Consider the following 22241-nt stretch of genomic DNA (forward strand, 5'->3'; position numbering starts at 1 on the left):
CAACCCATTTAACTTGATCACACTTGTTAATCGTTAAACGTAAATATTGAATTTAAAATACTACTTTTTAACAATTGATAATCTGATAAAACATCATTGCTTTCATTTTATCACGATGACCATTTTATAACATTAAGTGTGAACACCTTACGTGGAATGCGCTTGCCTAGAAAATTACTATTCACTCTTTTCTTAAAGACAATATTGTAAGAATCAGGAAGCATGTATTTCCGGAGGGACCCTAGGCTAGGATCGAAGAAATGAAGGCGGAAAAACCATTTTCGTACTTACACTAACAGCTTCCAGTATGTTAGAATTTGGCTTAGCAAATTAAAAAATAATGTGCGCGATGCTAGACATATGTATTAACTTAAACCTGCAGCTGCCTGCGTGAAAGGGAAGCCAGGGAGAGTGGTGCCGTAACGCATTACGTTAAAAAGCGGCACAACCTACCTTCAGAAGTTATAAATTCAAAAATATCGGAGAGCGTTCCCAAAATGGTACTGCAAATATTGAAATAACTCCGCTTCATACTTGCAATTTAGTTTTTTGAATACAGGTAGTAATAATGTCACACGTATGCATATACATATATATAGGTGTCAAAGCACATAATTAATTAGAGTTTTTAAAATTGCCGGGTGATTTCAGTAGCCAAACTCTAAAAATACTCTATGGTACCAGCCATTAATTATTACAAAGAGGAATTAGATATGGAGATGCATCGCACCCGAGGTGCAGTAAATGTAGACTATGTCCTTACACTACACACAACTATAAATTTGATTCGCAATACACACACGTGTCATTTTTACACATCCTATCAATCACGTCACTACTCACTTACACTCGTTACACAGAAAATTCCATTGCTTGATCGATATTTTGCTGTACCTTCAGAAGAATTGATGTTAGAAATACTTACAAATGAAACGTAACTTCATCTTTTAGTGAATTACATGTTATTGACCGTTTTTGAATGCCATTCAACTAAACACACCGGCATTTTTAAGGAAGTTTTTTCGAATATTGATTCTATTGGAAGTTTTTCTGTCACGTTAGGTATTTGATCTTTGACAGAGGGGCGACATCTAGCGAGTTTTAGTAAACTCCTATTGTAGTTAGTCTGAGAGTTATTATTACTCGGTTGTTTCTTCTGTGCATCACTAATATTTATTGTCTATGACTCTTTGCCATAGACAAGCTGACGTGTTTTTGTCCTGTCAATGTCATTCGTCTTGACGTGTAAGCGCAACTTTCTGTGAAATTTTATGTGCTTGGAATTCACTTTGTTTTCTAATTTATAAATGATGACAAGGAACAAATAGGTGCATTAAAAGGATATAATAAAGTGTATAATTTTGTTAGTAATATAAAGGACATTTTAAATCGGCAATATGGTTTTAATGACAATGATTGCCCGAGTAGTCGACGGGCTGCCTTTAGCGGCTACGATGCAAGACGACGAACAGGTGATTATTAATTTCTTGGCATATGTTAATCTAAATAGTATGTCCTACATCCAGAACAAGAAATTAGTACATATCTTTACGCACTCCATCCAAAAACATGTGTCTGTCAGTGTACAGGCACCTTGGGTAATTTTGTTTCTCAGTGTAACTTTAATAGAAAAAGGCATTTAATTCATGTTTTTCTTATAATGTTGATGAACAATACTTCAATATTAATTTAAGTTACTTTATATAACTGAATACATTTATTAAGTTTAAAGAACTTATTTTCAAGAATGTCAAAGTTACCCAAATGTGTGGCAGTCCCATTTCATTGCACTGTATTTAATTTCAGTTTTTAATTTTAATTTGCGGTGGTTTTCAGAGTGGTTGCAATGTATTGGAGTATCAAAACCAAGCAAAAATGCTGTTTAGAAAGCTAACTCCCCAGTCACCAATTCGATGCTCCATTGAAACTGGGCCTTTTCTCTTCCAGTGAGTTGTGCTTGTTGCTTTTCTTTTTTTTTCGCTCATTATACACTTCATTCATTAAATTATACCTACCACTTAAATATGGTTGCTTATTATATTTTATTTCAAGTTTTAAGAGAAATAATACAATGTGGAACTTACTACTACTTAGCAAACTTATCCTAATAATCATGTCCATGTGGAATGGTGGCAAGAATACTGGCTGCATTTCAGTCCTGGACCACCAGGCTGATCCTTTGCGTAAAAAATGAGCCAGCCCTTCTGTCACCAGTTGAGGCAACTAGCTGCTGTAAAATGACAACAATGTTTTAAGTTGTACAGCACATACAACTTTGTAAATCTTACAAAGTTGTATGTGCTGTTGCATCATTTCCAAGAGGACTGCCTGTGGAAATGATGCAACAATTTTCAAAAAATAATTTGAGTTTCACAATAGTGTGTGTTGTTTGTAACATATTATTTAGAGATAATTAAATAAGTATTGAATTCTTAAGTGAAAGTCCATCACATACTTATTTTTAATTAATATCACTAATTAAAACTATTTAGTGTCCAATGTTTTTACTTTTTATTATTTTTCAGCTATTTGATAGAGAATGAGATATGCTACCTTGTGTTGTGTGAACGAAACTACAGTAAAAGACTAGCATTCAGTTACTTAGAAGAGATTGCACAGGAGTTCTATCATCAATACGGAAAACGAGTATGTTCTGCATATTAATTATCAGTTCTATATTTAATGACACACTGCCATGCAATGCCAGACCTGTATTCTAACACAAGACGGGAGCTCAGACCACTCTGTTTTAATAAAGGCATGCAGGTTCAGTGTGATAATATTTGACACTGTAAGTCACATTCTAATTATTGTTATGAAAGTGATTGGAACCAATAGGCTAACATGCATGGTTAAGGTGGTAAAGGACACCAACACCACCAACTTCCCAATACTGGATACTAAAAATTACATAGAAGACTTGATATTAGAATTGTCTTTTTAATTCAGATAAAATAAGACAGATAAACAGGCAGGATAGATTTAATAATCTTTTATAAACATTATCTATATATTCATGATTGTTCAAAATCTGAAGCAAGTAATTGTCAAGCAAAAAACGGGTAAAAATACCTATGTAAATGTATAATAACTCATGTAGTTAAGTATAGAATATGTAGACACTAGAAAACAGATCTCATTATTTCTTAATATGCCAGTATTTTAACTGATTCTGTTTACAACTTTAAGGTGAACACAGTAACAAGGCCGTACACATTTATCGAGTTCGACACGTGGATGCAGCGCACACGCAGGCAGTATGCAGAGGGCGGCGCGCGCGCACGTAAAGCGGGCGCCGCCGCGCAGCTGGGCGGTCAGCTGGGTGACGTGCAGCGGATCATGATGCAGAACATTGATGACGTGCTGCAGAGGGGCGCGATATTATCAGGTCATTATTATCATTAACAGCAAACGCCCATAGCTGGAGTTGCTGCTACTGATTTATTTATTATTTGGACCACCAACAAAATTAAATGTATACAGAATTAAAAAAAGAGAAAAAAAAAATCAACAATAAAAACAAAGAATTACTCAAAAGTTAAAAGGAAAATGTAAATTTCACTACTTGACAGTTAACTCTAAGGTTATTATTTTTTAGTAAATATTTTACAGCCAAAAGTAATAAAGCCAAAGTTAAAACAAAACTAAGAATTAGATAAAACATGGGCAGATTATTAAACAGTTAGTTTTTATTATTATTAAACAGTTATCAAACAGATTATTAACTGTTAGGTACTGTAACTAACAGCTGTCTGCAACTCATTAGATGTTCTTGGTCCAATTAGTGGGGTCAATCTTACTGCACTTTCCTGTGCTTAGCCAATCCAGCACCTCACAAATTGATATACAACCACCACTGTCTACCACCTAGTTGGTTGGTAGCCCTGTGAACCTTGTCACATACATTGGTGTATTTCAGATTGCCCAATTTAGACTAGTAATAAATAACAAACAATATTTTTAACTTGCAGAGCTGGACACAAAAACGCAAAATCTATCAATGATGTCACAGAAATACAAAAAGGATGCTGTCTATCTCAACACAAAGTCAATGTTAGTGAAAGTGACGGCCGGAGCTGTCATACTGCTTGTGTTTGTTCTGTACTTCTGGGTGCTTTAGATGAACTTCCTTTGATGAACCTTAGAAATGTAATTATACCAAATTTGTTATGAGGAATTATTCTTGTTATAATCTTACACATTGGTGTTTTAATGCAAAAAGAGATAGATTGAATTTCATGCACATTAAATCTTGCCTAATATACATCAGTACAACATGTGTTTTGCAAAAAACCAAAAACATAAACTTTTTTTACTTAAAACATCATCAATATATCAGATGTATGGAAAAAAATAGAGCCAAACCTTTACTTGGTATCAAGAGATGATGCAATGTAACAAAATAGATAAAAAATATACTCTTATTACTAAAACTTTTGGGAATGTATAAATACAAACCAATCTCTCAATCACAACACAAAAAACCTCACATGTACAGTCTGAGAAAAAGTGTATTAAAAAACTGACTAAAACATATTGAACATTCAGTTCACTAAATTCAAGGTGCTAAATCTGAATAATAACACTTAAATAGGTTACCGAAAACAAGAAACTTGTCAGCTTAAGTTTATAGTGTTTTTAATGTCTTATCTTTTTACAACAATCTGTATAATAACAAACTATACTTCAATTCTTCATCAAAGTGTTACCATTAAAGCGTTCCATGGAATTATTTTTTGAGCATGAGCTAAATATTTATAACCAAAAGTTGTACATAATTCTCAAAATCTTAAAGATACTTAAGTTGGTAACATGTTATTTTTATGTAAAAAGAAAATTGTTATAATACTTTATCTTGTAGCTGTAATCTTCTAGAAATTACTTCTCATCTATCTTCTGAGATCCATCACACATTTGGTACAATACAAATTTGCTAGTGTAATATCTTGTTGACTGATTTTTTTGTCTTGTATATATATATATATACCCACATGCATTCCATCACAAATAATAATTTGTGATACATATATTCACAGCACAAACCAATAATGTAAAAACATTATGACACATCTTGATACTTTTTATTTTTCAAATTTATCAGTCACTATAGAAGAGACTGAACCCTATTTTGTTTTTATATATTACTAGCATACCCGGTAAAGCTTCGCTTTGAGTCATTCCCTAACCCTATCCTTTTCTACTACACCTAGCCTACCCAACCCTACCCCTAATGTCAATGCAATAAAAATGTAGATTTTCTCTGTACAGATATGTAATTTTCAAATCTCAATTACCATCAATTCATAAAGATGTCTTGTTTATTGCTATTTGGCGTTGTGTGTCGCAACTAAAGTTAAGTTAGTAAACTGTCGTTAAGTTGTTGCTACTTCTTATGACTGTCTGTTTGACAAACAACACAACAACGCAAAGTACAATGATGTCTCATTTAAAATTATTCTATTAGAATAGATTAGGGACTGCATTTGGAGAAGATTTGAAATACAAATACAATTCTTTATTTGCTGATATAGTTTACAAGGTCTTAACAAATAAATATAATCTGTTCTGTATCACGCCCGATTGGCATGCAAAATATTATATTAGTTACAGTTGAGAAAGGAACATCTTATTTTTCAATTTATTATAATATCTGTTTTACCTGTAATACATTTTACTGTCTCTAATTATCCAGGAAGTGTTAGACCTTATTTGAAATATTAGAAACTACTTAGAGAACCTGAAGTTCATGAAAAGCTAAAATGTGTTAATTTATTTTTATTTTTGCAACCAAAATTTTAATATTTATAAAGATGATGGACTGTGCTTGAAGCAATATTTTATTTGAAACTGATCAGTTTTAACTTTGACAAGAACTAATATGAGCTTGATTAATATTGTGAAAATGCACCTTTACAGACCTACCCCTGAATACTGAAATGTCTTGAAAGTTGAGGATACCTTATTTTACTTAACTTCGGTAACAGCAATGCAATGTAGCCATGTTATATATATTTTAATACAAGCCACCACCTCGTTAGCAGACCTAAGATGCACACATCTGATATCTGACAAGAGATAACTGTCTTTAAAATCTCTTTCCTTGTGATGGGAGAAACCAGAGTAATATGTAGACAATATTATCTTGTTATCTCTTTATTGTGTGTTAAACTTGCTGCTTCTAATATCCAATTTGAAGCAAAACTACTGTCATGGTATGCCAGCCAATGCATCACATCATATATTATCTGAATATTCAAGGTGGCCTTAACATTTAATTCATTTTTAGTTTATCTGAGTATCAGCTTAATGAAGTAAGATTTTTGTTAATATATGCAATTTAATGTAATGTTTTTTTATTCTATTATGAGTGTGAGGATGGTGACGGAATGTTGTAAATGTTAATGTCTTGTTGATAATGTATTTATTTAAGATGTAATAAATATGTATTCTTTGCAAAATGTATTAGTTTATTTTAACCATAAAACGTGGAATATACATAGTTCAATATTTAATTCATCACTACATAGTATAAAACAAAGTCGCTTTCTCTGTCCCTTGTTTGCTTAAATCATTAAAACGAGAGCGATTGAAGAGGAAGTTTTATATGTATAATAACATCCATGGTTCCCACAGGATTTGTGAAAATCTGAAATCCATGCAGTTGGGGGCTTCTGCTAGTTAACTATAAAGTAAAAGTAGTGGTGTGGAAGACTAGCGCTAAACGAAAAGGGATAGCTGCATAACGGCACTGTCTCACACAACACACACAGTACATTGGAAGTACAGCATGACAGATCAGGATGGAATATGGCTGCAGAGTCAATACCTGCCCTTCCCTCTAGTCCTCTATGAATCTTACTTTTGACTTTTGTGCCATAACCGCCAGCGCTAGAGTTTAGTGCCAGCATATGTAACAAGGAATTATAAAGAAAAATTAGCCAAATGAGAGTTTTCTATATTCTTCAAAGCTTCATTAAGTCTTACGCCTGTATGAGTATCCAGTACCTAAAACAAATGTGAATCATTATTCATTACATGGTCTCAATACAAAATACAATAAAAGTGAACTTATTTGGTGTACCTGTACTATTTTTGCAAATATGACTGGTTTGTTTGTCCACTGCAAAGCACCAAAGACCTGCACCACATATGGGATGACAGTAGATGGTACTGAAGTTTCCACATATGCCAGGGAAATTCTTATTTTGACACCATCACCTTTTGAATCCAACTATAAATAAGAAAAGCTGTAGAATTATGAACCAAACTATATATTAAAAAAATACTTTTTATACTGGATTTATTGATATTTACATAAAAAAAATTAAGAAGGATCAAAAGAATTACAGGTAATAAATTGGATTTTAGTATAATTGCAGTAGTACCTCTTAAACTCAGTAGTTATCAGCTCGGAGACTGATCATAGGAGCAAGTTCAAACCAAACCAATTTAATATGAATGATGAAATTTTTTCCTTGAAAACAAAACAGATTTTTTTTTTTTTTTTATTCTATACAAGTTAGCCCTTGACTACAATCTCACCTGATGGTAAGTGATGATGCAGTCTAAAATGGAAGCGGGCTAACTTGTTAGGAGGAGGATGAAAATCCACACCCCTTTCAATTTCTACACAGCATCGTACCGGAACGCTAAATCGCTTGGCGGTACGTCTTTGCCGGTAGGGTGGTAACTAGCCACGGCCGAAGCCTCCCACCAGCCAGACCTGGACAAATTAAGAAAATCTCAATCTGCCCAGCCGGGGATCGAACCCAGGACCTCCGTCTTGTAAATCCACCGCGCATACCACTGCGCCACGGAGGCCGTCAAAATGATTTCTATGATTTCTTAAAATTCTATAACAAGAATAACATCAATTTAAATCTTACATCTGACAGATAAAAACGTCCATTTAAACTTTGTAATATTCCAAGGGCACGACAATTCATAACAGTTTTCTTGTGCTCTTCACATTTAACTAATAAAGTGCCAATTGTGTTAAATATATAGAAATTTGCCTAAAAGAAAATGAAGTGAAGGATTTAGCTACTGTCTTAACAAATATACTTGGTTATAAATATTTCAAAAGATTAGTTATCTCATTACCTGTGATTGTAATTGAGAGTAAAATGGCAAATTACGGTATTCATTATTTATATTACAACTAAAAGACATGTTTATTCAATGTATAAATTACCATTTACACGTAATTTTCACAGTTCAACATTGTAATTCGTTACGACGATTCTGTTTCAAACATTTATTGTATTATCTATAAGTTATCTTTGATTGGCGTTGACATTACATTCTTGATCTTCTCATAAACAGAAAAGAAAGATTATAAAAAATAACCACCACAGGCCACTCCACAATGAAGAACTAACTCGAAGAGAAAAACTATTTGTATGAGAACTAAACATACATTAATAAAGGAGAGAAGAACAATAACAACTATTTTTAATCTAATATTTTTATTTCCTTTAATTTATTGCGGAAAAACTTGGAAAACTATAGCATAAATCAAGTTTCCCTCCAAATCCAAAACGAAACGATCACGAAACCACAGACGAGTAATAAAATTAATCTACGAGTAACGACAGTGACATTTTTAAAATGATTAAGGCCTAGATTCTAGTTCATTGGACGTTCTTGTTTTTTAATTTTGTCTATTGATGATAGGGATGAAGCCATACATTTACGATTCGGTACAAGTAGAATGTTGATGAAGCAATGAACTTTATGAGTAAGGAGGATTAAAGTGTTCTGTGATGATCTTCATTTGACTTTTGTGGTGAACTAGCATCATAGTTCCTTGACTAGCATAGATATAGATAATAGATTATCTAGGTATTAATCTGTTCTGTGTCACTGACACCTTTGACAGTTTGACACTGTCAATGCCAAATTCTGCTGTAAAAAATATTTATTCAAAAAATACGAAATCGAATGGCAGAGGATACTAAATAAAACAGTGTTAATAAAATTTGTGTACTTAAATATCTTTCCGAATTGTACCTACCTGTAGTTTCTAGTAAAAATCATGCCGTCATCACTAGTAGAACTGCGTCCAAACCGGCGGCTTTTGGACCACGAGTTTGAGGGATACAAACTCAAATTGCAAGCGCTCCCACATTTCTGCTTAGACTTAACTTCACCCGTCGACAGGTTGTACCCCGATGAAACACAATTCTCCTTTATCCACGCTAAACTGTTCGCACTCCACAACCACTTAGTTCTGGATTTATGGGACCATCAGTATAATTACTACTACGTGGACGTATCACAGAGAGTATGTAATGTAACATTCGATAATATTAACGGTACATTCCAAACTGCAGTTGTGTATGCTGTCCCCGCACTTGTCGAGAGGCAATCTGGCCACTTCAACCTGTGTCTCACATTCCCTTCCAACAGCCTAGCTGTAGTGAGCGATGGCACTGGTTACTTACATATTGTAGATACAGGCACCAGGAATAGGCCTGCAGGGGACAAGCAAAAATGGAACACTTTGTTTTCTAACTTGGTCCTTGGAGCTGGAAAATATTTCACCATTACTGATACTCGGATTCAAGTTAAAAACAACATACAAATATTACACTGTCTCTTGCAATCTGTTGAGCAAAGAGAAAAGCATTTTGATTCTATCCTGACATGGGTGACCTTTGAAAATGATGGTCAGTCTTGGAAACAGTCTGCAACAAAACAAGTTGAAGGGAAAGGCATCATTCATTATGCTGCTCTAGAGACTAATTGTGATGCACTGTATGTTGCATCTGATCATTTATTTAAGTTCACTTCAGATTCTGAGAAAGAAATTACAGTGAAAGCAAAGGATGAGCCAAAACATATAATTTACACTTGGTTGCAAACAGCGGAAGATGTCACAATTACACTGAAGTTAGAAAAGCCATTCGACAAAAATCTCTTATCTGTCAATGTTACCCCACTGGCTATAACAGTAAGTTATGCTGGGAAAGACTTTATGAATGGCAAATTAAAGCATAAGGTTGATAGTGAGCTGACAACTTGGAATGTACAGGAGGACGGCCAAGTAGACATATTGATAACTAAATCTGAAAGCGCAAATTGGGATCAGTTGATAGAAGGAGGTGACAGAAACGGTGAGCAAATAATAGATGCCAGCTTAGTGGAGGAAGTACATAAAAGATTAGCTCACTTGTGTTCTGAATCTGAGGTATTAGTTGACCGGCAGGTACCTGGTCTTAATACACAGGAGCTGGAAGAATGTGATGCTGCTTCAGAGGAGGATACTGTATTAGGTATGGATGCCTTTCATTTAAAAATATTTAATTTAAATAAATATGTTACTTTAGGTGTCAAAATTTGTGGCCAAAGGTGTGATCTAACCTTTATACCCACCCACCAACACCAAGCTATCCATGTTGGTATCCTTGAGATGAGTGTTTAGCTAAGTAACGTTATAAGATATTAATAGTAATAATACATTGTGACCAGCCAGCATAAAAAGTGCACCAAGAGATGACAGGATAATTGTGTCAACGAAAGTGTTACCTACTACAGGTAACATTCTGAGGCACCACAAGTCCTGTGCTAATGAGATAACATTTGATTGGAAACAAAACTGCATCATTGCATCCTGACCCAGGACTTCACATTTTACAGGGGCAAAAGTTACCAATTTTCTAATAAATGTTTGAAATTTACTTATTCAAAATAATTTCATTTTTTATTTTTCAGTTCGCATGGATGCAGCAAACCATGAAATAACTCACAGAGTATCACTCAGTGTACATCAATATATGTTCAGTATCAAACTAGAAACACACGAAGTGCCAGCGTTGGCTCTGAGACACGATGTAGATGCCTGTATATGGCAACCATACGCACAACTTGTTAATTCAGACACTTGGCCTATGAAACATGAAGGAACTTTAATGGCATTTGGGTATGTGCAATTTTCCAAGCAGAATAGAAAATTTATTACTTGCTCTCCAAACTTCCTATACAGTGTAGCGTGTGAAGCTTCACAGCACATATTCATTTATAAGAGCATTGGTAGCCAAGACTGTCAGTTACGAAGAAGATCTGAAGGCATTACAAAGAATATTAAAATTGGTCAGCAACATGTTGTAAATATAGATAAATATGGTGAAGTTTTAGGGATCAATGCTACAAATGAATATCTGTTTGTTCTGACAGAGAAAAATTTAATAGCTATAGGTGTTTAATAAAGTGTACATTTATATTTGACTTTTTTTTATTAATCTTTTAACATAATGTATCTGGTATGCTCAGGGATATCAGGGATGTTATTTGTTTGATAACTTTATGGTTTGCATGGATATTTTGCAAGTTCTTAAAAAATGTTGTATTATAAATGTCTTGTAGGTTTGGTTTCTAGTAACTATACAATTCAGATCTTAATATACGGCGTAAACTCTGCAGATCTTAATATACAATGTAAACACTGTAATGTTAATGTTACTTAATATTTTTTTCTTTCCATATAATGACCACTCTACATTATAAAATGTACTGTTTCTTTATAGAGTTTACACTGCACTAAAAAACTATTTTAAAAAATATAGCTTTAAATTGGAATTTAAAAATATAATTATCCAATAGACAAATTAACTCTTAGAACCTCATTTTTACAACTTTGCTTTACTGAGCAGCAGGTGAAAATTGTCTATTATCAAGATTTTTTCTCATTTTCATCATCACTGCCACTAATATTTTCCTCAGATGAATAACCAGTTGTGAATAAAAGATTTTTGGGTTTCTTTTTCTTTGCTTCTTTTATTTCTTTTTGTATCTCCATTTTCTTTTCCTCCGCAATCTTTTCTGTTAGTAAGATTTTTGGTCTTTTTCTTTGATATCCTCCTTTATTTGTTGTGTCATGTGACTTAAACACATCATCTTTTTTCACAGATAAATCACCATTTGAGGTACTTTCATATCTCTTTTCAGTAGTGTCATTTGATGTGCATCTCTTCAAGTTTATTTTCTTATTGTCAATATTGTCTACTGTTTCATCCTTTGCATTATTTGTTTCACAGTCAAATTCATCCTCTGCAACGATTAAAATGAAATTTAATAAATCTAAAGTAAAAAAACTTGAAAAAATTTTCAGAAACTTTTGCCCAATATCACAATTAACTTTTAATCATAAATTTACCTTGTTTGGATATATTAACAATTAAGCTGAAAAAAATACCTGGAGTGATAATTTCAAAGTTGTAAGCATGATCCTTGAGCACAACAAATATGATTGGGAACTCCACAACACATTTTCCTGACAAGTTTTCTGCCAATGATTCTGATAAATCCAATTCAAAGAATTTTTTAGCTGAACCTTTAAGTTTTTCGGCTGTAAAAAGTATAAGTATTATAAAAATCTGTGCTTTTTAACACTTGTTAAAGTTTAAATGTATAATTACTACTAGCTGATGCCACGTGGTTTCACTCCCACTCATGGTTCCTGTTCCCAGTTTCCCTATAGGGTAGGTGATATAAGTTGTATGTACGTATTATCAGTATTTTAAGTATGATAATGTAAAGACTAATCACTATACCTTTCAACAGAACCTTGACACCACTGAATCCAGCTGATTTATAATACAATAATTCTTTTGATCCTTCAAAAGCTGGTGCATTGGGATTTAAAAATTTATCAAGCAGTTCTGATAACTTCTTTTTCTCTGAACACGTCTCATCTACAAACTTCAATGGTTTGTTCTCAACCGTAGGAAAGATCCACTCTACTCTCCACTGTATCAGATTTGTTTTGTACATATACTTTGTTGTGTTGATTTTGTGTCTAGTGAAGTTTTGTGCGATGAATTGCAGGACTGTTCCTCTTTGCCTAGCTGCCAACCTCAGTTTGTGTAGATGCTGAAAAATAAGTGTAAAATATGAATACTTTATTGTAAAAGGTTGATACAATTTTAAAACAGGAAACTGACGGCCTGACTTTTGACGTGGCGCAGTGGTATGCGTGGTGGATTTACAAGACGTAGGTCCTGGGTTCGACCCCCGGCTGGGCAGATTGAGATTTTCTTAATTTGTCCAGGTCTGGCTGGTGGGAGGCTTCGGCCGTGGCTAGTTACCAACCTACTAGCAAAGACACTATGTAGAAACCGAAAAGGGTGTGGATTTTCATCCTCCTCCTAACAAGTTAGACTGCTTCCATCTTAGACTGCATCATCACTTACCGTCAGGTGAGATTGTAGTCGAGGGCTAACATGTAAAGAATAAAAATAAAAAAAAAAAAAAAAAAAACTGTTTTGAGTAAGATGAACTGTTCTCTAGTTTTCCAAGTACATTTGAATAAGTGATGTAAAAATATATTTCACATACAATGACTAATCATTAAATATCTAATGAGCATGGTTCTTTCAACCACTCAGTCCTTGACCTTGGTAAAACAATACAATGAGTCTGCTGGATGGGTCACAGGGTTGGTCCAAACCAATGTTAATCAGAGTTCTATACAGCATCAAAACTATTCCCAGTTTTACAAGTTTATAGGTGTATTTCTATGCCAGATGTCTGTATCTTTCTATGCCAGATTTCATTCAAGTTAAATTTAACTATTTTTTGGAAGTTATAAATGGTGTAAATAACACATTTTTAGTTTATATACAGAGGATACTAACAAGAGGTAAGCCTTTATCAATCCTAGTGAATCGTTTCTTCTCATCCCTTTTCACTGCATAAACAAAACGGGCACATTCTTCTAACAGCCTGTAGTCACTCAGCAAGTCAGTGTCAGTGAAGTCTTTCATGTAAATGAACTTGGTGCGGTCCCTCGTGCCGTCGCACGTGAGCTCCTTCTTGTGTATCCTCACACACTCGAGGCAGCACGTTTTCACTTCGCATTTGGGACATGTGTATATAGCGTCCTTACCGCCACACACTTCGCAATCACCCAGTCGGCCGAGCCTGGAATACATTTCATTATACATAAACATTATAAGAATTACATTATTATTAAGTCTAACTCAATAACCGTATGATAGTTTTACCTCGCAGTGTGTGATGGCTCAATGTCCGAATCACTATCAGAAGAGGAAGACATTTAAGTATAACTTGTATTTTTCGTTATTCACTGTTTTCTTAGCATCTATAATGTTATATTTAATGAACACAATAAAAAATGAGAAATATTTTATAAATAACCTAAAAAAATTTAAATCTTGAAAACATAAACAATATCACAGATCACTATAGACTAGAAAAACAATATCAATATGTCAAAGAAACCAAGGAATATATACACGAAAGAAACGACTTTCTTAGAGGATACTTCGGTATCGGGTCTATATTATTTATGGTAGAAATTATTACGGTAGTACAAAACTGGCCAGAACTCAAAGCTAGAGCCATAAAATTAGTGTAAGAAAAAAAAAACAGTTCTAATGTAGATGTACTCTGTGACCGACTCTAAGTTTGTTAACTAGTCTATAGTGATCTGTGGTGGTTTATTTTCTAGTCTATAATTAGTGATCTGTGTTGTTTATTTTTGTTTATTTTCATTTGTGATTGTATTCGCGATTTTGACCAAAATTTAATTAATTATTATTCATTCAGTTAAAAAAATACTATAACTTACATAGATCTAATGGGATCAGAACTCCAAGGAGAAGATTGGGAGCTCGCGTGTTCAGATGACGAACTATCAAAGAGTGGAGTGTATATCGGTAAACATTGGATGCCCGACCCAAACGAATTAGAAGATCTCTATAAATCTATGGAAAAGTCTGGTACACTGACTCTCGAGTGGAAATGCCCTGGAAGACGGGCACCGTCGCCAATTCCCGTGAGTAAGGAGAACCAGGCTGATATACCGACGTCTCCGATACGCGAGGAGAAATCGGACTTTGATTTCATGGATGAAGTAAGTTCTCTCAGACTGCGTGTTCGTAGAGAAGGCGAGGACACGCTGCGGGGATCAGCGAAAAAGAAAACCACTTCTTTTGATGGCATTCTTTCCAACATGATACGGCACAAGAGAATAGAACAGTTGGAGAAACAAGCCAGCACTCCTACTCCCAATACACCCACTAGTAGTGCTACTTGAGTAATGAGTCGAATGTTTAGGTGGCCAACAATTTTTCAAAAAGACATTTCTAACCTTTTTATTATAAATGTATAGTGATTGTTGTCCTGGGAGTTACTATTAAGAATTTTTATTTTGTTACTTAAAGATTTTACATACAGTACACAATAAGGACTCATAAATCAACTGCACATCATAGAAATACTATAGCAAATTTGCAATTTTTATGTTGGAAGCACAAAGAATTTTTACATCTTGACATGAAGGTGCATCAACAGGAAACAGACATAGAAACCTTTCCTTCTCTTGTCCTTTACATATTAAAAGGATTTCATCTGGGTTTTGGTTTAAAGTGATATGCAGGTAGTGTGACAGTGAATAACTAATAAGTTAAAACAATATAGACAATTTAAACATAAACTTAATAATTATTAGATTAAAGCATATTGTCAATCAATAAAAGAGTTACAAATATGTTGTAAATGTAGTATAATTTTCCTATAAAACAAAATTCTAATTAAACAGTTAAATGTGCTGATTTAGGTTTTATCAAGTTCTCATTTTGTTCTATTATCTGTTGACACTGGTCCATGTTGTGTAGAATGTGTTCCATCTGCCAGTGTTTCCTCAACAGGGACAGGTCAAGGCCGAACTTGCCCAGTCTAATGCACTGCACTCCGGTACAATGTGCTACTGTCTTCAGTTGAACTCCTAAATCATGCACAAGGCTCCATAGATATTTCTCATATTCATTTACTGATTGTATTTCTGAAAATAAATATATAAAATGTATTTACATATATTACACATATTAGGATTAATGTTATGTACATTAACAACCACTATCAGAAGTTATATGCCTGCAATTCGTAGGGTGTAGGTTCAAATCTGGTTCGGGGGCATGTACCTCCAACTTTTCAGTTATGTGCAATTTAAGAAATTAAATATAACTTGTCTCAAAAGGTGAAGGTAAAACTGAGGAAACCTGTGCTCAATAGGAAGCCAAATATGGGTTGTTAATGATGATGATGGTGATCAGATGTTAATGATAGTAACCAGAACCATACTTAACATGCTCTCAGATGCAAAGGGGTAACACCACCAACTTCCCACCTTATGGCTGAGAATTTGAACTGAACATTTCTTGGAATAAAGAAAATCTCATAGCCCAACCCATGACCTCATGATATGAAAGCACAAATGCTAACTACTGGACCAATGATGCAAGTAATATAAATCACATGTCACATTGTTTGTCCTTGATAGACTCCTAAACTACTCAAACAATTTTAATCAAATTCATACACTGTGTGTTGTTTGATCCAACTTGAAAGGTAGGATAGCTGTAAAGGTGGGGTAGGGTAAGGAAGTAGTAAGTGAAGCTTGACCAGGTTCGCTAGTAGCTATATATATTTTCATAATTTTACATGCCATAAAATTCATGTGGTAGTTGAAAGTAAAAATTTGATATAATTTTCAATTCAGAGGTATTTAAATATTATAGTTACCTAAAGTGAAGTTTGGAGGTTCAAAATGTACACATTTGATTCCATAAATGACTGGCAGTTTACTGTTGGCCGGCCGCAACAAGCCTTCAGATGCTAGATCATATGTTGTTTGTGAGTCCATGTGTAGCCCTGATAACCTGAAAATAGGAACATATTTGAAGGGGGTGGAGTTTAACTACCTAAATACCATTTATCCTATTATTACTTTAGACTAATGATAATAAAATGCACAATACTTGGACTTTTACTTAATCAAGCAAATAGTCAGAATAGTATTTGATAAACTTGAAATTTTCTTTATAGTAGGTAGAGTAATGGTTGACATAACATGTACTTTTTATGTTTTACCTATGTTGATTACTTACTCATACATGGTTTTCTGGTGAGCAGCTTGCATATGAGCGACTACTCTGTCAACCTTTGCCCGTGTGACATGCCCAAAAGTTGCTCGCTCCATTGTCCTGCCATTCCAGAAGTATGTATCCGTTGCTTTACCCAACTGTCCATGTACTTTAAATGCTCTAGTGGGCCTCGCTGTGTTTAACAAGTATGTTAGATTGGTTCCATCATTGATGCCTAATACTAAAAAAAATTTATTCTTAAAAAACCAATAATAAAGAGGAACTGCAATTCCATGTTCAAATGTATATTTTTTATCATTACATTTTTTAAAATATTTTAATTTTTTTTAATTTTATTAAAGTAGATGGATTTTATAAACTAAAAAGTACATAAATTTAAGGTGCAAATCAGCACCATGTTTTATGCTTTTGTGTAGTCCACAGCTTAGCTGTATGTACACTCCCTTTTTTTAAGGGTTACAGACAGACATGCTGTCATTACTGTAGGTTTCTGTCTGTAGCTCTTATTCTCTCTTTCTTATATATGTTTCAAGACTGCATAAACATTTTAAACAACCTATGCCAATAAATATGGAAATATGAACTAAGTATATTTCTTGTTTTCATATAACACCCCCAATACATTACTTATGAAGTTGATTAAATACAATAATGTAGGCCCACTTTGCCACATGCAATCTAACTTTACTCATTCAAATCCTGATTTTTGTTGTGCCAAGTCTAACTCGTCTCACTTCAGGACTTTGTTGAAGGGGGTAGTATTGGAAGCTTGCCATTAATATTTCTAAAATGCTTGTTAATGATTTAAAACTAAGCCTATTTGCAATACATTAATTTGATTTAAATTTAACCTACATGACTATTTTTATTTCATAGTTCTTAAGTCTTCTTTCTACAGCAATAACAGTGATAATCAATAAATCACCTCAAGTTTATACATTCTGTGGCATCAAATGATTATAAACTTACATAAAACACCACTACTGAACAATCCCAAATGTGAAGCCCAACTGCACCGGAAGTCTTTGTCTATGTACCTGGGCCCGCAGACTCTAGGATCATCAGCATAGTTTGGCAATAACTTAACTTGCATGGGAGCATTTGTTGGCCCCACTATCTCCACTCTTTTCTCCAGAGGCCTGTCAGGTAAAGCATTTAAATCTGTAATAATGAAAAATTTATGTCTGTAATATTAAAGATTTCAATTACATCGTAGCAGGCATACACATAAACAAAAAAATTAAGTAAATCATAAACAAGGAATTGTTTTATATAACAAATACAAATACACAAATATCGAACAAAGTGAACTAACCTCGGCACAAATTTGTTACGATTATATGTTGCACATGCCGTACTGACACACAAGAAGGTTTGTAGACACAGATTAGTCCATTTAGGCTTCTGTAAGCAGCAGCGGCGTTTCGTATTTGAACCATTTGAACGTATTACAGGTTTACAGTTTTAACCAGATTAACGTTTTACTAACATTTGTCATTTTCCAACAAACTTCATCACTAAATATCAATCAACATACGGGCTCAGGCAAAGATCGTTCACTATACAACAAAGAATATGTTACTCTCTTTTCTCTAATACAGCCTCCAATTTATCCTATAATTTTCTCTAATTCTCAATTTTTGACAATGATGAAAAATTAAAATCTTCAAAATCAAAACAAACACATGAAAGGAGAAGTGAAACCACAGACACAGAGTACATTATAATACTGAAAGCAGCAGTGTTAACAACTCTCCAAAATATTTATCCCTAAAGTTGGTGTCAAAAACCCATAAAATCGCCTTAATTATTGAGTTGTCCCCCTAAAAAATATAAATTCATAATAATTTAGAAATAATATGCTGTCATAATATTAGATTTATGATGAATACTGTTTTTGAAATTACTTGTATATTATTGGAAATAAAGGCTTTATTATGTTGTCTCTCATTTATTTATTACTTCTTTTTTTTTAAATTTTTAACAATATAAGTATAAAATTTACAACATTATTAAAAATTTATAAAAAAAAATTCACCCTCCCGCTGCGGGACATTTGAGTGTCCAAGCAACCGGTGGTCAGGGCTCCAGAGTGAGGAACCTCCTCACAATACGCGCCGTCTCAAGAATCACTGCCTTTTGTATCCGGCTCTTGATCCAACAGTTAAGCGAAAGCTTCTTAAGGTGTTGGTCGAAGCTTTTCGCTATAAGACCATTGACTGAAACAACTATCGGAACAATAATAGTTGACTCAACATTCCACATGGCGGTAATCTCGTGAGCAAGGTCCAAGTATTTTGATACTTTTTCCTTTTCGGCTTTAACTAGATTATCGTCATGTGGAACAGTAATATCAACGATTACTGCACGACGCACTGACCGATCGACTAGGTCTATATCAGGTCTATTGGCTACAATATACCTGTCAGTGATAATCGTTCGGTCCCAGTAGAGCAATGCACTGCTATTTTCAAGAACTGACGCTGGGTCGTACCTATAGTAAGGCATCTCAAAATCGATAAGGCCATATTGAAGAGCAAGCTGTTGGTGGATTATCTTGGCTACTTGATTATGTCTGTGCAAGTATTCGCCGTTAGCAAGGTGAGAACACTCGGACACAATATGCCTGAGGGACTCCCCAGGACGATGGCACGCTCGACAGACGTCTAGAGTGCCATCTTTCATAATGTGTTTCCGGTAGTTTCTCGTCTTTATAACTTCGTCCATAATTGCACAGACAAAACCCTCGGTTTCCCCAAAGAGGTCACCGAATTGCAACCAAGATACAGATGTTATTTGATCTACATCCGGCCCAGTAAGGGCCTTGTAGAATCGTCCATGCAACTCCTTGCTCTTCCATATTGCCACACGATCTGAGTTACTAATTACTATAGGTTTGCGCCAGTTCTCTTTGCCTAGGGATAGCGGGGTAAGTCCCTTATCCACTGCAACGACATCCTGATACATACTCACATTCATCTTGAGAAAATGATCTCTGAGATTGCACACCTCACGATTATGGAGGTTCCTGGCGTTTAAGAAGCCACGTCCTCCACACTTCTCATTACAGATGAACGGGGGTGATGCATCCGGTATGACGTCAGCAGTTTGCGGACTTTACAGTCCAGGGAATCCAGTTCGGTTTGAGTCCACTTTAGAATGCCAAAAGTGTATATGAGTAAGGGCATGACCCAGCTATTGAAGGCACGCACCTTGTTACCGCCTGATAAAAGACTTTTTAGGACTTTTTTCAGGCGGCCAAAGAAGCGTTCCCTCACTACCTGTTTCATATTCCCTGCCTCAATACAAAGTGCTTCTGTCATTCCAAGGTATTTATAGGTCTCGCCTTCAAGGAGTGATCTGAGAATGACAGTTTCTGAAATAACTTTATTATTATTATTATTATTATTATTATTATTATTATTATGCTGTCATATGTTTCAAAAGTCTATATTTAATACAGACAAAATATTACGTCTTTATCTGAAGATTCAGATTTTTTGAAATCATAAATGTTGACAATGAATAAATTTACCATTTTTTTTATTCGATGAAAATTTCCTCCAATTGCCTCAGAGTGGTTGTAGAATAACGTATTATATGTCGTTATAAGTCGCTAGGCCAAGAAAGAAATATTAAAATTATCATCAATTTAAAAATATTAAAGAGTCAAAAAATCCCTGAAAATACCCCTAAAAATTTCAGACCCCTAAAAAAATCCCATTTCACTCATTTGCCCCCTAAATCTGGGGGGAAAACCCCTAAGTTGGGAACCCTGGAAAGCAGTAAGCCTAAGCACACTGAAAGTGAAACCACAGTGAACCACAAAACAAAGACAAATCACAAATTACGAACTGCGTGAAACGTCAACATAGACAACGACACAGATTATTAAGCTAGGACAAAATAACATGGACTAAAATTACTTTTTAAGAACTGTTAAACGGCTCTTGAGTTCTAGCCGTTTGAAGCACAGATTATTATAATGACACAGACTCAGTACAATATTTATCCAGTACCTCTGACTTCATTTGTAGTCTGTGCCTCAGACTCTTCATTGATGTCATGTTGACGTTTTAATTTTTTTTGTTACTTGTCATTTGTCAAGTTGTCAGTGTGTCTATGGCTTAGTTTAGTCATTCTGTGGCGTCGTGCAAATGCCAAATTTACAATGGCCGATAGAAATTGAAAAGGAAATCGAAAAGACGGGCTTGACGGGCTCGGTGGCGTATCGCGGCCTATTCTGTAGATCTTCCAATAAAACATTTTTTTTATACTAGTGACTCGGAAAGCCAGTGAAACATAGTGAAAAACTGTTGTGTATAAGACTGTGATTAAGAATTCGCCGTGGGTGTTTCAAAGGCTGTCGTTTACAAATTGTAATTTAGTGGAAATTTTGTTATTGGTAAGTTGGCATAGCAGTAAATGTATCTCATTGCTTCCAATGTCTGATTTGTATCGCACAATGCGTATTGTATTGATGTTGTGAAGTTCAACGAATGTGTGGAACGTTCGTATAGTGCAACTGTTCAGTTCAGGCAACCAGTTTTAAAGTTTTACGTTGCCTTGCATCGCAGCACGCAACCCGTGCCAATTCGCTTTATTCTGTCACCTTTCGTTGGTTTTTTTTCATTGTTTTTATTAGCTTCCTCGAGACTTCGGTCTTACTTATTGCAATAAGAAAGTTTACAGTAGGAAAACGTTGAAATTATTATTTTCATTGTAATCAAACAATAAAAAAACAGTTTTTGGAGCAGTTGTATGTATATTGAACTGCTCCAAAAACTGTTTTTTTTATATAATAAATTTGGTATAGCATAAAAAAGAAAATTATTTTTTTATAGAAATAAGAATATGTCAATGCCCAAACAAACATTTCAAATGCAGTTTGAACTCTATATGTCACTAGATTTAACAACAAGCTCCTTAAAATGTCGAAATTGCTTATGTTGGATGGTTTCCCTTATTTTCCATACCAAAATAAACTTATATTATGTAGAGTCACACTCACTCTATTCAACACCAACAATACAGATTTAATTGTAAAGCTGTAACTATAACATTAGTAGTTGGCTGTTTTGGTGTTTTATTGTCTTGCATGTTTACTTTGGCTGATTCAAAGAAAAAAAAATTGTTTTTGTACCTACAATGATCCATGGAATGTTAAAAGATCTCTTTCTTTTACATGTATAAACCTTGGCCACTAGTCGCTTACAGACTTTTGAACTATAAACTATATAAACTATAATTTTAACTCACTATAACATGTTGAATATAGTTATCTTATTTGTCCTTAATCTCTGAAAATCTTATACTTGTTATGCTAAACCA

The 22241-nt window shown here is 34.3% G+C and overlaps 7 protein-coding genes across 9 annotated transcripts in view; 4 read left to right on the plus strand and 3 right to left on the minus strand.

Annotated features, from left to right (window-relative positions):
• Positions 1 to 1224: 1224 nt before the first annotated feature.
• On the plus strand, positions 1225 to 6458 carry LOC112051406 (vesicle-trafficking protein SEC22b-B). Its single transcript, XM_024090032.2, has 5 exons — positions 1225 to 1472; positions 1837 to 1946; positions 2526 to 2646; positions 3190 to 3388; positions 3972 to 6458. Exons 1-5 carry the CDS (start codon positions 1398 to 1400, stop codon positions 4118 to 4120), a joined length of 654 nt encoding a protein of 217 aa, XP_023945800.1. The 5' UTR covers positions 1225 to 1397; the 3' UTR covers positions 4121 to 6458.
• LOC112057582 (uncharacterized) lies at positions 6447 to 8568 on the minus strand. Of its 3 annotated transcripts, none has more exons than XM_052891432.1 (4): positions 8195 to 8568; positions 7887 to 8015; positions 7082 to 7231; positions 6447 to 7005 (listed from the first exon to the last, which is right to left on the minus strand). In XM_052891432.1, exons 1-4 carry the CDS (start codon positions 8195 to 8197, stop codon positions 6922 to 6924), a joined length of 366 nt encoding a protein of 121 aa, XP_052747392.1. In that variant the 5' UTR covers positions 8198 to 8568; the 3' UTR covers positions 6447 to 6921. The 3 variants fall into 3 exon arrangements, with proteins under 3 accessions (XP_052747392.1, XP_052747391.1, XP_052747393.1); XM_052891431.1 differs by having other exon boundaries at positions 8104 to 8568; XM_052891433.1 differs by lacking the exon at positions 7887 to 8015 and having other exon boundaries at positions 8104 to 8568.
• Positions 8569 to 8865: 297 nt separating this feature from the next.
• LOC112051413 (nudC domain-containing protein 1) lies at positions 8866 to 11229 on the plus strand. The gene is made up of 2 exons (XM_024090042.2): positions 8866 to 10277; positions 10717 to 11229. The coding sequence occupies exons 1-2, from the start codon at positions 9038 to 9040 to the stop codon at positions 11205 to 11207; spliced, it is 1731 nt and encodes a 576-aa protein (XP_023945810.2). The 5' UTR covers positions 8866 to 9037; the 3' UTR covers positions 11208 to 11229.
• Positions 11219 to 14203, minus strand: LOC112051415 (box C/D snoRNA protein 1). The gene is made up of 5 exons (XM_024090043.2): positions 14007 to 14203; positions 13638 to 13923; positions 12555 to 12873; positions 12197 to 12349; positions 11219 to 12051 (listed from the first exon to the last, which is right to left on the minus strand). The coding sequence occupies exons 1-5, from the start codon at positions 14057 to 14059 to the stop codon at positions 11675 to 11677; spliced, it is 1188 nt and encodes a 395-aa protein (XP_023945811.1). The 5' UTR covers positions 14060 to 14203; the 3' UTR covers positions 11219 to 11674.
• Positions 14204 to 14469: 266 nt separating this feature from the next.
• LOC112051417 (PAXIP1-associated glutamate-rich protein 1) lies at positions 14470 to 15523 on the plus strand. Its single transcript, XM_024090045.2, has one exon. It carries the CDS (start codon positions 14603 to 14605, stop codon positions 15059 to 15061), a length of 459 nt encoding a protein of 152 aa, XP_023945813.1. The 5' UTR covers positions 14470 to 14602; the 3' UTR covers positions 15062 to 15523.
• On the minus strand, positions 15513 to 18574 carry LOC112051416 (pseudouridylate synthase TRUB2, mitochondrial). Its single transcript, XM_024090044.2, has 5 exons — positions 18226 to 18574; positions 17880 to 18071; positions 16914 to 17130; positions 16549 to 16685; positions 15513 to 15808 (listed from the first exon to the last, which is right to left on the minus strand). The coding sequence occupies exons 1-5, from the start codon at positions 18347 to 18349 to the stop codon at positions 15558 to 15560; spliced, it is 921 nt and encodes a 306-aa protein (XP_023945812.1). The 5' UTR covers positions 18350 to 18574; the 3' UTR covers positions 15513 to 15557.
• A 2455-nt stretch (positions 18575 to 21029) lies between these two features.
• Positions 21030 to 22241, plus strand: part of LOC112049170 (uncharacterized) — an 81007-nt gene continuing 79795 nt past the window's right edge. The window contains exon 1 of the mRNA XM_024086967.2: positions 21030 to 21315. The gene's annotated coding sequence lies outside the window, so the exon portion shown is untranslated. The remainder of the gene's footprint in view (positions 21316 to 22241) is intronic.

Source organism: Bicyclus anynana, chromosome 4 (assembly GCF_947172395.1).
Source record: "Bicyclus anynana chromosome 4, ilBicAnyn1.1, whole genome shotgun sequence".
Lineage (NCBI taxonomy): Eukaryota > Metazoa > Arthropoda > Insecta > Lepidoptera > Nymphalidae > Bicyclus > Bicyclus anynana.

Excerpts from the sequence above, each read along its gene's own strand:
- LOC112051406 (XM_024090032.2), top strand. The coding sequence starts at position 1,398 with ATGGTTTTAATGACAATGATTGCCCGAGTAGTCGACGGGCTGCCTTTA. Across the intron at positions 1,947-2,525 it reads ACTGGGCCTTTTCTCTTCCA|CTATTTGATAGAGAATGAGA; the intron begins GTGAGTTGTGCT and ends ATTATTTTTCAG. Across the intron at positions 2,647-3,189 it reads ATCATCAATACGGAAAACGA|GTGAACACAGTAACAAGGCC; the intron begins GTATGTTCTGCA and ends TACAACTTTAAG.
- LOC112057582 (XM_052891431.1), bottom strand. The coding sequence starts at position 8,172 with ATGTCTTTTAGTTGTAATATAAATAATGAATACCGTAATTTGCCATTT. Across the intron at positions 8,016-8,103 it reads ACTCTCAATTACAATCACAG|GCAAATTTCTATATATTTAA; the intron begins GTAATGAGATAA and ends ATTTTCTTTTAG. Across the intron at positions 7,232-7,886 it reads GACGTTTTTATCTGTCAGAT|TTGGATTCAAAAGGTGATGG; the intron begins GTAAGATTTAAA and ends TCTTATTTATAG.
- LOC112051413 (XM_024090042.2), top strand. The coding sequence starts at position 9,038 with ATGCCGTCATCACTAGTAGAACTGCGTCCAAACCGGCGGCTTTTGGAC. Across the intron at positions 10,278-10,716 it reads AGAGGAGGATACTGTATTAG|TTCGCATGGATGCAGCAAAC; the intron begins GTATGGATGCCT and ends TTTATTTTTCAG.
- LOC112051415 (XM_024090043.2), bottom strand. The coding sequence starts at position 14,059 with ATGTCTTCCTCTTCTGATAGTGATTCGGACATTGAGCCATCACACACT. Across the intron at positions 12,350-12,554 it reads TGTCAAGGTTCTGTTGAAAG|CCGAAAAACTTAAAGGTTCA; the intron begins GTATAGTGATTA and ends TACTTTTTACAG. Across the intron at positions 12,052-12,196 it reads CTTTGAAATTATCACTCCAG|AGGATGAATTTGACTGTGAA; the intron begins GTATTTTTTTCA and ends TAATCGTTGCAG.
- LOC112051417 (XM_024090045.2), top strand. The coding sequence starts at position 14,603 with ATGGGATCAGAACTCCAAGGAGAAGATTGGGAGCTCGCGTGTTCAGAT.
- LOC112051416 (XM_024090044.2), bottom strand. The coding sequence starts at position 18,349 with ATGGTTCAAATACGAAACGCCGCTGCTGCTTACAGAAGCCTAAATGGA. Across the intron at positions 18,072-18,225 it reads CGTAACAAATTTGTGCCGAG|ATTTAAATGCTTTACCTGAC; the intron begins GTTAGTTCACTT and ends TCATTATTACAG. Across the intron at positions 17,131-17,879 it reads GTTCAGTAGTGGTGTTTTAT|TATTAGGCATCAATGATGGA; the intron begins GTAAGTTTATAA and ends AATTTTTTTTAG.